The sequence below is a fragment of the Centruroides vittatus genome, unplaced genomic scaffold (genome assembly GCF_030686945.1).
Source record: "Centruroides vittatus isolate TY-2023 unplaced genomic scaffold, ASM3068694v2 contig_216, whole genome shotgun sequence".
Classification (NCBI taxonomy): domain Eukaryota; kingdom Metazoa; phylum Arthropoda; class Arachnida; order Scorpiones; family Buthidae; genus Centruroides; species Centruroides vittatus.
This window is the reverse complement of record NW_027121347.1, coordinates 569,387-583,289: the sequence shown is the minus strand read 5'-3', so window position 1 is coordinate 583,289 and position 13,903 is coordinate 569,387. Positions and strand designations below refer to the sequence as shown.

Here is a 13,903-nt window from a genome sequence, read left to right as displayed (position 1 = left end):
CTTGGAAGGGGGCCAAAAATGCATGTATTTGTTTTATTATTTCCACAAACCTAATTAATCAAGGGGTCTAAATGCAAATTCTTGCACAGGGCACAAGAATGGCTAGTTACAGCACTGGTCATGAGAAATTGGACTAACCGCAGTAACGTAATTTGAAACGAGTAAAACTTGGTGCGAGAAAACTTCACTCCTAAATGATAAGGTTATGTTACTGTAAAATAGATCTTTCTACATACTACAAAATGAAATTTTGTAACTCGATAGACGTCTTTTCAAAGTGACGTTGCAAGTACAGTACATTAGTACAACAGCACAAAGCAGCACAGTAAGTACTGCACATAAATGCGCAACCAACCGTATAATGCCATACTTTCTTGTTTATTCTTTAACCTTTATGAACTTTAGATAGTAATAGACATTATATGTCTCAAAAGTTCCACTACGGGTTTTCCAGGGTAGTTTAGAGTCTGGCCACGAGAAATTTTGCGTGTTTACTTCGCGTGCCTAACGCTAAATACAAGTCAGATTTCCATAAAAAGTCTACGCGAAAAACACTTCTTGACGGATCATTTAAGTTTTAGATGGTTTTATTACATCAACCCTATCCAAAGTACCGTTCTTCTCATAAGATGCCAACATATTTGCGAATCTTCGTCGCAAGTATTAAATAGCGTAATTTTGTTTTTCAGCAATCTGCAAAATGTGCCATTTTGCATTACAAACGTCATTGCAACCGCCGAATTGCGCAACAAAACTTGTAACTATATATAATTCTTACTGTTTGGGATATCCTGGTGTAGTTCCACATTCGGTTTAGTGCCAGCTTCATTTGAAAACCAAACTAGTAGTTGCAAATTTACCGGGTATTAAATTACCGGTAATTTGGTAATTATATTCGGGATATTTGGTTTATCGGTAATCTAGCGGTAAATTCGTATTAACAAAGATTTAAAACGAAATTGAATTACTGACAGAATTATTGGACAACCATCCATTTTCAAGTTTTCTATCAGTTTAGACAAACAAAAACATTCTTGTAATAGCAATTATTATGACACTACCGGGTGGCCCGGCGTTGCTCCGGCAAAATTAACGATAGTGAAAATTAAGATTATTACATTATAGTCAACCTTACCCGTTTTCACAGAATGCAAGAATTGGGTTCCCCTGTTTCCAGACTAATTAGAGAATTTTTAGATGAGTCTAAAAATATGTTCGATTTCCCGCAGAAACGAAGAAAACTGCATCTGCGTCTTGCACGTCGCTTTCTCTTAACAATTCTATTGTTACGAAACACTTCCATTGTTGACACTTCCATTGTTACTTAACACTTCCGTTGTTACTTAACACTTCCATTGTTACGTAACACTTCCATTGTTACGTAACACTTCCATTGTTGATGGAAGTGTTAAACCTTATTCCTGTCCCTCTCCCCCGTGGGAAGGAATTTCGAAAAATCCCTTCTTAGCGTGCATTCTCGTGACGCACCCTAACTGTGTACCAAATTTCAACTTTCAACTCCTAACCGTTTGGGCTCTGCGCTGATTATTATTATTATTATTATTATTATTATCAACTCGTCTCGATTATATATATAGATAACAGGCATTGAAATAATGCTGATAATTAATTATGTTTCTCTTTATTTCGAATGTAGGCTCTAAAAGACATGAGACATTTAAGCTCTTCGTTGTCTAATCTACACCTAATGTGTATTAGAAAAAGCTCTCTCGGAATCAATACTAGTTAAACGTACTGTCATTAGAGTATTGAAAACCTTTTAAAGATACGTTCCTTGTATTTTTTGCTCTAAGAAGTAATTCATTTGAGACAGCTGTTGGTAGCCGTTTGCGGGTTATTCTCATGCACATCTGTCTAGAAACCTGTCCTTCTCTGAGATTTGTATCAGTTACCGTAAATACTCAAATACATTCACGAGTTTTTCGATCCAATACACTATCTCTACAGATAGGAACCAAAAAAATGGTTTCAAATATAAACTTCTATTGAATGTAAAATTAAGAAACTTGCTGAGGTCATAAACAACATCCAATAGAATGTAAATAAGCATTGTTTGAATTATTTCGAACAACGAAATGTTACGTCTCATTTTACACGGTTTTGGTTTGCGCGATTTTTCTAGGAACGTATCTACCGTGTAAATCGAGGGATGAGTGTATGTTATTATTATCGGTGTCTACGCTCGTTTTATGTTTAATGAATAAGTTGAATTTCTCTTTCATTGTTAAATTTGACTTTTCTATTGCGCACATTGTTCTCGTGTTGACGTGAGAAGTTGATGTGGTAAACAATGAACACCTTTCACTAGAATCTGAATCTGAACTAATTTCAGTGACATCCGCAAGTCATGATTCCTTTTCGTTTTCTGATAAGTGCTTGATTATTTCTACAATCCTATTCAAAATTATATTTTTGTTAACGTTATTAAATATTTCGTGTGACTTAGATTTGTTCACTTTTTCTGGGTTATTCTCCTGTATTATACTCCAAAAACGAGTGTTGATTTTGGAGTATAATACAATAAATCAAGTTATGAAAAAAACTAAAAAATTTCTTTAATAACTTTAAATTACAAATGGAATAACCCATCACCACCTTCACAGTTTTTTGGCTGTGGTATGGGGAAGACAAGAAAGAAATCTGCTTTCCACAGGTAATCCCGTGGGAATTTTAGGAAAATAAATATCGGGTTAATTAAGAAGTCTTTTTAACCGAAATACCGGTAAAAAAATTAATTACCGGTAAACCGGTTACCGGTAATGCAATCACTAAACCAAACGTAATGTTACTTCGAAGTTTCATTCAAAAAGATCTACAAGTTAAATAACAAAAATTACGTATATTCCGGTCATTGTTTTTATTTTATTCTTACGTTTTCATAACTCGTGTTATTTTGGTGCAAAAATACCTTTAATAACTTAATAAAAATAAATGCTTAAAATAAGTAATTCGTAATATAAAAATGTTTTAAGAACAATATTTTTAATAATTTTACGAACAAAAAAGAGGGAAGTGTTTATACTTTGCTGCTGAAGTCGATTCAGTGAACTAAGGAATTATGTAAATTAATAAGGATTGGTATCTTATTAGATACCATTCTTTAGATTCCCAAAAATCCAGAAACATTACTGATTTCTCAAATAAAACTGAAATATATTGAAATTGTTGCTTATTAACAAGAATTCACAATTCCATTCATTCATCACGAACACAAAATATATTTATGTAAATAAGTAGCAATTGAAGCAGTAATTGCGGAAGAGAAACGTGAAAATTTGTACGTTGTAAATGAAAGAAGAGTTGTGTAAGTATAAAATCACTTTAATTTATATTTTATACTAAAATCGTGCTAACAAATCAGTGATTTCTTTTACAGTCATGTAATTATTTCTAACGTTTCCGAAGAATTTGTTTCTCCCATTATCAGATCGGTTTGATTTGAAGACTTATCGAGTATAAAACGATTTTCCTGTTCATTAATTACGTTATAATCATATTTTGATAATTAAGGACAAGTCTGCCATGTTTAAATAAAGTAATAACAGAAAATTTCAGCTTGAAAGAGACTTCGTAAGAAGCTAAATAAGAATTTCTTTGCGTACTGCTGCTTTCCACCTTGAATGAATGTGAATCATTAAAGATTAAACGCTTTTTAACACTAATACCAAAACATATATTTGTATCGTTTGGTTTACTCCGCATTCCATCAATCATCTTAAAGGATACTTCGACAAAATGAATGATCTGAAGAGAGTAATGAATCTTACTGAAGGTAAATAAACTATTCTAATCTATACTCGACCTATACTAACTCACATTGGTTGTCAACGTGTTTATTCTTGACAGTGTATATTACTGTCTCGGAAACATTGTTCAAGTTCATATTCCTGTTTTATATATAGCTCATTGCACTGTACAGAGCATTCAAGTACAGAAAAATGGAATGTCGACGTACCGCTGGTAAAATGACATTTTCTGAAGAAAACTTATATGTTGATCACCAAACAACTAATGCTGAAAAAAGATACGAATGTAAAACGTGCGCAGAGAAATTTCCATATCCAAAAAATTTTAAAACACGCTCGAAGACTCACCCGGCAGTAAAACGTAATGTATACAAAATATGCAATCGTGGAATCAATAGAAAAATAACTTACCAGAAAAAGCATACAGAAAAACGACCGAATAAAGGTACAACATGTACAGACAAATTTGAAACTGAACTGAAATTAAAGAAGCCCGTAGAAAAACTATACACATCTGAAAAGTCTGATTATCGTTGCGAAGAATGTAATAAAAATTTTGCCGAACAAAGAATGTACAAATTGCATTGTATATTTCATTCCTCAAACCTAACCCTGAGGGAACTACTGAGAGAAACGCCCTCATTTCAAACATTTCAAAAACCATTGATAGAAGGAGAATCTTCCTCAACGCAAATGCATATTAAACCACCGTTGCAAACAAGATCTTTGGCTCAAACATCGCAGCAACCATGTATGAAAGCAAAGCCTTCCACAACTGAAACCTTACAAGAAGCATGGTTGAAAACAGGATCTTCATCAAATCAAACCATGCAGGAGCTACAAATAGAAGCAGGACATTCTCCAACTCAAACCATGCAGGAACCATGGATGCAAGCAGGATTTTCCTCAACTCAAACAATGCAGGAACCACAAATACAAAAAGGACATTCCTCAAATCGTTGCGAAAAATGTAATAAAAATTTTGCCGAACAAAGAATGTACAAATTGCATTGTATATTTCATTCCTCAAACCTAACCCTGAGGGAACTACTGAGAGAAACGCCCTCATTTCAAACATTTCAAAAACCATTGATAGAAGGAGAATCTTCCTCAACGCAAATGCATATTAAACCAGCGTTGCAAACAAGATCTTTAGCTCAAGCATCGCAGCAACCATGGACACAAGCAAAGCCTTCCACAACTAAAACCTTACAAGAAGCATGGCTGAAAACAGGACCTTCGTCGAATCAAACAATGCAGGAGCTACAAATAAAAGCAAAACATTTTTCAACTCAAACCATGCAGGAACCATGGATGCAAACAGGATTTTCCACAAATCAAACTCTGCAGGAACAATTGATGCAAGCAGGATTTTCCTCAAATCAAACCATGCAGGAACCACAAATACAAACAGGACATTCTCCAACTCAAACCATGCAGGAACCATGGCTACAAGCAGGATGTTCCTCAAATCAAACCATGCAGGAGCCACGAATAAAAGCAGGACCTTCTCCAACTCAAACCATACAGGAACCATGGATGCAAGCAGGATTTTCCTCAAATCAAACCATGCAGGAGCCACAAATCAAACAGGACATTCTCCAACTCAAACCATGCAGGAACCATGGCTACAAGCAGGATGTTCCTCAAATCAAACCATGCAGGAGCCGCAAATGAAAGCAGGACCTTCTAAAACTCAAACCATGCAGGGACCATGGATGAAAGCAAGATTTTCCTCATCTCAAACTGCACAGGAACCATGGATGCAAGCAGGATTTTCCTCGTATCAAACCATGCAGGAACCACAAATACAAACAGGACATTCTCCAACTCAAACTATGCAGGAACCATGGATGCAAGCAGGATTTTCCTCAACTCAAACAATGCAGAAACCATGGATGCAAGCAAGATTTTCCACGAATCAAACCATGCAGGAACCACAAATACAAACAGGACATTCTCCAACTCAAACCATACAGGAACCATGGCTACAAGCAGGATGTTCCTCAAATCAAACCACGCAGGAGCCGCAAATGAAAGCAGGACCTTCTCCAACTCAAACCATGCAGGAACCATGGATGAAAGCAGGATTTTCCTCATCTAAAACTGCACAGGAACCATGGATGCAAGCAGGATTTTCCTCATCTCAAACTGCACAGGAATCATGGATGAAAGCAGGATTTACCCCAAATCAAACCATGCAGGAACCACAAATACAAACAGGACATTCTCCAACTCAAACCATGCAGGAACCATGGCTACAAGCAGGATTTTCCTCAAATCAAACCATGCAGGAACCACAAATACAAACAGGACATTCTCCAACTCAAATCATGCAGGAACCATGGATGAAAGCAAAATTTTCCTCAAATCAAACCATGCAGGAACCACAAATACAAACAGGACATTCTCCAACTCAAATCATGCAGGAACCATGCATGCAAGCAGAATTTTACCTCATTTCAAACCACGCAGGAACCATGGATGCAAGCAGGATTTTCCTCAAATCAAACTCTGCAGGAACAATGGATGCAAGCAGGATTTTCCTCAACTCAAAACACGCAGGACCCATGGACGCAAGCTGGATTTTCGTCAAGTCAAACAATACAGAAACCACAAATAGAAACAAAACATTTCTCAAATCAAACCATGCAGAAACCATGGATGCAAACAGGATTTTCCTCAACTCAAACCACGCAGGACTCATGGACGCAAGCTGGATTTTCCTCAACTCAAACAATACAGGAACCCCAAATAGAAACACGACATTTCTCAAATCAAACCATGCAGAAACCATGGATGCAAACAGGATTTTCCTCATCTGAAACCACACAGGAACCATGGATGCAAGCAGGATTCTCGTCATCTCAAACAATGCAGGAACCACAAATACAAACAGGACATTCCTCAAATCAAACCATGCAGGAACCATCAATGGAAGTAAACACTTCAAGAACTCAATCGTTGCAAGAAAAATGTATGAATACAGGGTCTTTATCAATTAAACCTATACTCCCATTCTTTGCTTTCTTCCATCCTTCTGTAATTCATATTTTGAATGAAAATAAAAAAAGGAAATATGAAAATGAATAAACGAAATTCATGTCTATAATACACAATTCGAATTGAAACATTAATTATAAAAATATATTAAAATAACTGGTTACAAACATTTACGTTGTAGCAGGTTTTAAAAATATTTTTGTAATTCAGAAACTTTTTTGTACTTTTAATCGATTTTATTGTCAAACGCTTTATAAAAATAAAATAAATTTTTAAAGTTAAGAACCACGTACTTTATTGATTTTATGTATAATTACTGCCTGTACTTGATGTGCAGTCATCATACATAGTAAGGGCTAGGTGCAGTTACGTAATAAGAGGCGTGTTTTGTGCTAAAACAAAAACTGCACTTTCGGATTACTTGTTTCTGATACTTAAATTCTCTCTACACAAATTTTGACAACGATTAGAAACTCCATAGTGAATAATCGATCTTGCTCACTCAGAACAAACACGATTTTAGAAAGTCCGGGATGATGTGAGACTCAGCATTGTTTACCCAACCTATTTTTCTAACCATCCCGACTTAACAAATAACTGTCAACTTCCACACCTGGAAATTAATCGTTCAGTAAGTTCTCAGTAACTAAAAAACGCTTTCTCATAACCTCCTGATGTATTGTCGCAAAGTTGTCAATTGAATATAATAAGAAACAAACTTTCGATCGCCTCAGGCTCGTTCCCTTCTTGTTCCCATATTGGAGTTTTACCAACATATTAGTGAGTGCCTGGACGTGGATTACCTGGAACTTTACCTCGACGTTATCCACTGCCAAACTAGACTATTTTCCAACCGAACGTCCCTTCCAGAAATAAAGGTTTCACCTGCCAAAAAAACCCACCGATACTTCAGGTATATATCATCACACGTTTTTTTTTGTAAGCTCTCTCTCTCTGACCGCGAAAGCAAAACATCCTTCTCAATCGAGTAACGTATTTCTTGTAAGTGTAACGTCCTAGTTTACCAATAAATGTTGTTTTATTACCATACTCTCTGCGTAGTCACTTACAGTGCGCTGTCGCTCTCGCTTTATTTCCGAACCGACGCGGCTTCCGTGTCAGCCGAGACACTGTGGTGTCAATCCTGACAAGGCATCAAAGAGCTGCCGACCCTCTGATCACGTTACTATTTACAGGCTTTCAATAAGGAAAGTGTTTATGTCTTTAATTATTGTCCCTTGTAACACTGTAGTTTCGCGACTGTTCAGAATGCATTGCTAATTTTACATCTTTACAAAATTTCGTGTTGTAGCTCCATCATCTTTCTTTCTGAACTCAAATTCTACAGGAACTAAAAATGCAATTAGACGCTTCCGTAACGGAACCTTGAAGAAACCACAAATATAAGCAAGACTTTCTTCACCAAAAACCCTACAGAAACTATGGATGAAAGAACGACTTTTCTTAACAAAATAAAACTGACAGAAGAACACCTTTCAGGGAATATAGATTGATTTTAATACAGTTGGATAAGTAAACCGAAGAAACAGTCAGTTTCAAATGAAACGAGCTATATCATTGGTACGACAATCCTTTTTTAAAACGATTAACTTGTAATATAAAAATCTTTCATTTAAAAGCAATATTTTAAAGCAATTTCAACAATAGAATGAGTGGAATATGTGTACTTTACTGCTGAAGTCGATTCTGTAAATTAACAAATTATGTAAATTACTAATATACCAATCATTTGCCGAAAATTCGGAAACATTATCAACTTCTCTAGAAAAGCGAATCAAAAATAAAATTGCTGATTATTAACAAAAATTCAAAATTATATTTACTTCTCATGATACAATTACATTTGTATTCATGAGGAGTGAATATAAAGTACATTTATGGTAAATGAACAGCAGTCGAAGCACTACTTGCTGACAACAAATTTGTAATTTTGTGCCTTGTAAATCAAGAAAGAGTTGTGTAAGTATACAAATTATCTATCTCTGTGCATTTCAAATATAAATTATATTAATAAATAGCTAACTTATTTCGAAATAATACAATTATGTCACTAGTTCCCAAGACATTTCCTTTAATCAAATCTGTTTGTCTCGAAAAATTCCTCGGTATCAGCATATTTTCTTATTTATTAATTACGTTTTAATGATATTTTGACAACTGAAAGGAATTGTGGAATGTTTAAAACAAGTAATGATATACATTTGGTGTTTGTAAAAAGCATCATGAGCAGCTAATTATGCATTGATTATTTACTGCTGCTCTCTGCTTTAAATGAGTGTAGCAAAACTAAGTGCTTTAACTTCAAATATAAAATGAATATTCACCATATTTCATATTTTGTTAATTTTTTTAATCTTTTCTGGCGTAAATAATTTCTTAAAAGGTGTTTTATTACGCAACCCATACTTCTTAACACTACTACGTTTCGATTTCCCGTTTGATTCCTTTATTGATTCTTCGTCAGTGTATATATAACTGTCTGGAAATCACTGCTCAAAACTCATGATCCTGACTTACGTACAGTTTATTTCTTTGTACAGCGCCTCGAAGTACAGAAAAATGAAATATCGATGTAAAGGTTGCGGAATGACATCATCTGAAGAAAGTTTACTTCGTCACTCATGCACAAGTAAATACAAAAGTGAAAGGTGCCAAGAGACCGTTTTAAATTCAAAAGATTTAGAAAGAAATATGAAAACGGAACACAAATCTGAAAGGCCTCCTTATCATTGTGAACTATGTGATAAATATTTTGTCATAGAAAGCAAGTATAAATTGCATTGTAAACTTTCTCATCTAAAAGAAAAATATTCTTCAAAACAAACTCTGCAGGAACCTCAAATGAAAACAGGACCATCCGCAACAGAAACTCTGCAAAAACCTCAAATTAAAGCAGGACCATCCGCAGCAAAAACCCTTTTGAAATTAGCGATTCAAGCAAAACTTTCCTCAACTCAAACCTTAAATGAACCTCAAATTGAGGAATGTCCATCCTCAACACAAACTTTGCACGAATCTCAAAGGCAAGCAGGACCAACTGCAGAACAAACCCTGAATGATCCTCAAATGCAAGCAGCTCCATCCTCAACGCAAACTTTGCACGAACCTCAAATAAAAGTAGGACCAACCGCAACACAAACCCTTTTGGAACTGGAGATGCAAGCAGTACTTTCTTCAACTCAAACTCTGCACGAACCATGGATGCAAGCAGGATTTTCCTCAACTCAAACAATGCAGGAACCACAAATACAAAAAGGACATTCCTCAAATCGTTGCGAAGAATGTAATAAAAATTTTGCCGAACAAAGAATGTACAAATTGCATTGCATATTTCATTCCTCAAACCTAACCCTGAGGGAACTACTGAGAGAAACGCCCTCATTTCGAACATTTCAGAAACCATTGATAGAAGGAGAATCTTCCTCAACGCAAATGCATATGAAACCAGCGTTGCAAACAAGATCTTTGACTCAAACATCGCAGCAACCATGCATGCAAGCAAAGCCTTTCACAACTGAAACCTTACAAGAAGCATGGTTGAAAACAGAATCTTCGTCAAATCAAACCTTGCAAGAGCTACAAATAGAAGCAGGACATTTTTCAACTCAAACCATGCAGAAACCATGCATTCAAGCAGGATTTTCCTCAAATCAAACCATGCAGGAATCACAAATACAAACAGAACATTCTTCAGCTCAAACCATGCAGGAACCATGCATGCAAGCAGGATTCTCGTCATCTCAAACAATGCAGGAACCACAAATACAAACAGGATATTTTCCAACTCAAGCCATGCAGGAACCATGGATACAAGCAGGATTTTCCTCAAATCAAACCATGCAGGAACCACAAACACAAACAGGACATTCTCCAACCCAAACCATGCAGGAACAATGGATGAAAGCAGGATTTTCCTCATTTCAAACTACACAGGAACCATGGATGCAAGCAGAATTTTCCTCGATTCAAACAATGCAGGAACCACAAATACAAACAGCACATTCCTCAAATCAAACCGTGCAGGAACCATGCGTGCAAGCAGAATTTTCCTCTACTCAAACCACACAAGACCCATGGACGCAACCAGGAATTTCCTCAAATCAAACTCTGCAGGAACAATGGGTGAAAGCAGTATTTTCCTCATCTCAAACTACACAGGAACCATGGATGCAAGCAGAATTTTCCTCGACTCAAACAATGCAGGAACCACAAATACAAACAGAACATTCTTCAAATCAAACCATGCAGGACCCATGGATGCAAGCAGGATTTTCCTCAACTCAAACCACGCAAGAACCATGGATGCAACCAGGAATTTCCTCAAATCAAACTCTGCAGGAACAATGGGTGAAAGCAGTATTTTCCTCATCTCAAACTACACAGGAACCATGGATGCAAGCAGAATTTTTTTCATTTCAAACCACGCAGGAACCATGCATGCAAGCAGAATTTACTTCATTTCAAACCACACAGGAACCATGGATGCAAGCAAGATTTTCCTCAAATCAAACTCTGCAGGGACAATGGATGCAAGCAGGATTTTCCTCAACTCAAACCACGCAGGACTCATGGACGCAAGCTGGATTTTCCTCAACTCAAACAATACAGGAACCCCAAATAGAAACACGACATTTCTCAAATCAAACCATGCAGAAACCATGGATGCAAACAGGATTTTCCTCATCTGAAACCACACAGGAACCATGGATGCAAGCAGGATTCTCGTCATCTCAAACAATGCAGGAACCACAAATACAAACAGGACATTCCTCAAATCAAACCATGCAGGACCCATGGATACAAGCAGGATTTTCTTCAAATCAAACCATGCCGGAGCCGCAGATACAAGCAGGACATTCTCCAACTCAAACCATGCAGGAATTATCAATGCAAGTAAACATTTCAAGGACTCAATCTTTGCAAGAAAAATGAATGAATACAGGGTCTTTCTTAATTCAACCTATACTCCCATTCTTTGCTTTCTTCCATCCTTCTGTAATTCATATTCTGAATGAAAATAAAAAAAATAAAATATGAAAATGAATAAACGAAATGCATGTCTATAATACAAAATTCGAATTGAAACATTAATTATGAAAATATATTAGAATAACTGGTTACAAACATTTACGTTGTAGCAAGTTTTTAAAAATTTTTTGTAATTCCGAAACTTTTTTGTACTTTTAATTGATTTTATTGTCAAACTCTTTATAAAAATAAAATAAACTTTTATAAGTTAAGAACCAGGTACTTCATTGATTTTATGTATAATTACTGCCTGTACTTGATGTGCAGTCATCATACATAGTAGGTGCTAGGTGCAGTTATGTAATAAGAGGCGTGTTTTGTGCTAAAACAAAAACTGCACCCACGGATTACTTGTTTCTGATATTTAAATTCTCTCTACACAAATTTTGACAACGATTAGAAACTCCATAGTAAATAATCGATCTTGCTCACTCAGAACAAACACGATTTTAGAAAGTCCGGGATGATGTGAGACTCAGCATTGTTTACCCAACCTATTTTTCTAACCATCCCGGCTTAACAAATAACTGTCAACTTCCACACCTGGAAGTTAATCGTTCAGTAAGTTCTCAGTAACTAAAAGACGCTTTCTCATAACCTCCTGATGTATTGTCGCAAAGTTGTCAATTGAATATAATAAGAAACAAACTTTCGATCGCCTCCGGCTCGTTCCCTTCTTGCTCCCATATTAGAGTTTTACCGACATATTAGTAAGTGCCTGGACGTGGATTACCTGGAACTTTACCTCAACGTTATCTGCTGCAAAACTGGACTATTTTCCAACCGAACGTCCCTTCCGGAAATAAAGGTTTCACCTGCCAAAAAAAACCATCGATACTTCAGGTATATATCATCACACGTTTTTTGTAAGCTCTCTCTCTCTCTGACCGCGAAAGCAAATCATCTTTCCAGTGCCGTAACTAGCCATTCCTGTGCCCTATGCAAGAAATTGCATTTAGGCGCTTTACCTAATTAGGTTTGGGAAATTAATAAAACCAATACATGCATTTTAAGCCCTCGTTCCAAGTGGGCCCTGTGCGGGTGCACCTGTTGCACCTGCCTAGTTACGGCACTGCATCCTTCTCAATCGAGTAACGTATTTCTTGTAAATTTAACGTCCTAGTTTACCGTTAAATGTTGTTTTATTACCATACTCTCTGCGTGTCACTTACAGTGCGCTGTCTCTCTCTCTCTATCCCAAACTGACGCGGCTTCCGTGTCAGCCGAGACACAGTCGTGTCAATCCTGACAAGACATCAAAGAGGTGCCGACCCTCTGATCACGTTACTATTTACAGGCTTTCAATAAGGAAAGTGTTTATGTCTTTAATTATTGCCCCTTGTAACACTGTAGTTTCGCGACTGTTCAGAATGCATTGCTAATTTTACATCTTTACAAAATTTCGTGTTGTAGCTCCATCATCTTTCTTTCTGAACTCAAATTCTACAGGAACTAAAAATGCAATTAGACGCTTCCGTAACGGAACCTTGAAGAAACCACAAATATAAGCAAGACTTTCTTCACCAAAAACCCTACAGAAACTATGGATGAAAGAACGACTTTTCTTAACAAAATAAAACTGACAGAAGAACACCTTTCAGGGAATATAGATTGATTTTAATACAGTTGGATAAGTAAACCGAAGAAACAGTCAGTTTCAAATGAAACGAGCTATATTATTGGTACGACAATCCTTTTTTAAAGCGATTAACTTGTAATATAAAAATCTTTCATTTAAAAGCAATATTTTAAAGCAATTTCAACAATAGAATGAGTGGAATATGTGTACTTTACTGCTGAAGTCGATTCTGTAAATTAACAAATTATGTAAATTACTAATATACCAATCATTTGCCGAAAATTCGGAAACATTATCAACTTCTCTAGAAAAGCGAATCAAAAATAAAATTGCTGATTATTAACAAAAATTCAAAATTATATTTACTTCTCATGATACAATTACATTTGTATTCATGAGGAGTGAATATAAAGTACATTTATGGTAAATGAACAGCAGTCGAAGCACTACTTGCTGACAACAAATTTGTAATTTTGTGCCTTGTAAATCAAGAAAGAGTTGTGTA

The 13,903-nt window shown here is 36.0% G+C and overlaps 1 protein-coding gene across 1 annotated transcript; it reads left to right on the top strand.

Moving 5' to 3' along the window:
- The first annotated feature begins 9,377 nt into the window (after positions 1–9,377).
- On the top strand, positions 9,378–11,723 carry LOC136970765 (ice nucleation protein-like). The gene has a single exon (XM_067265214.1). It carries the CDS (start codon positions 9,378–9,380, stop codon positions 11,721–11,723), a length of 2,346 nt encoding a protein of 781 aa, XP_067121315.1.
- The last annotated feature ends 2,180 nt before the right edge of the window (positions 11,724–13,903 follow it).

Bases quoted from the DNA above. Each gene is read 5' to 3' on its own strand.
- LOC136970765 (XM_067265214.1), top strand. From the start codon at position 9,378: ATGACATCATCTGAAGAAAGTTTACTTCGTCACTCATGCACAAGTAAA.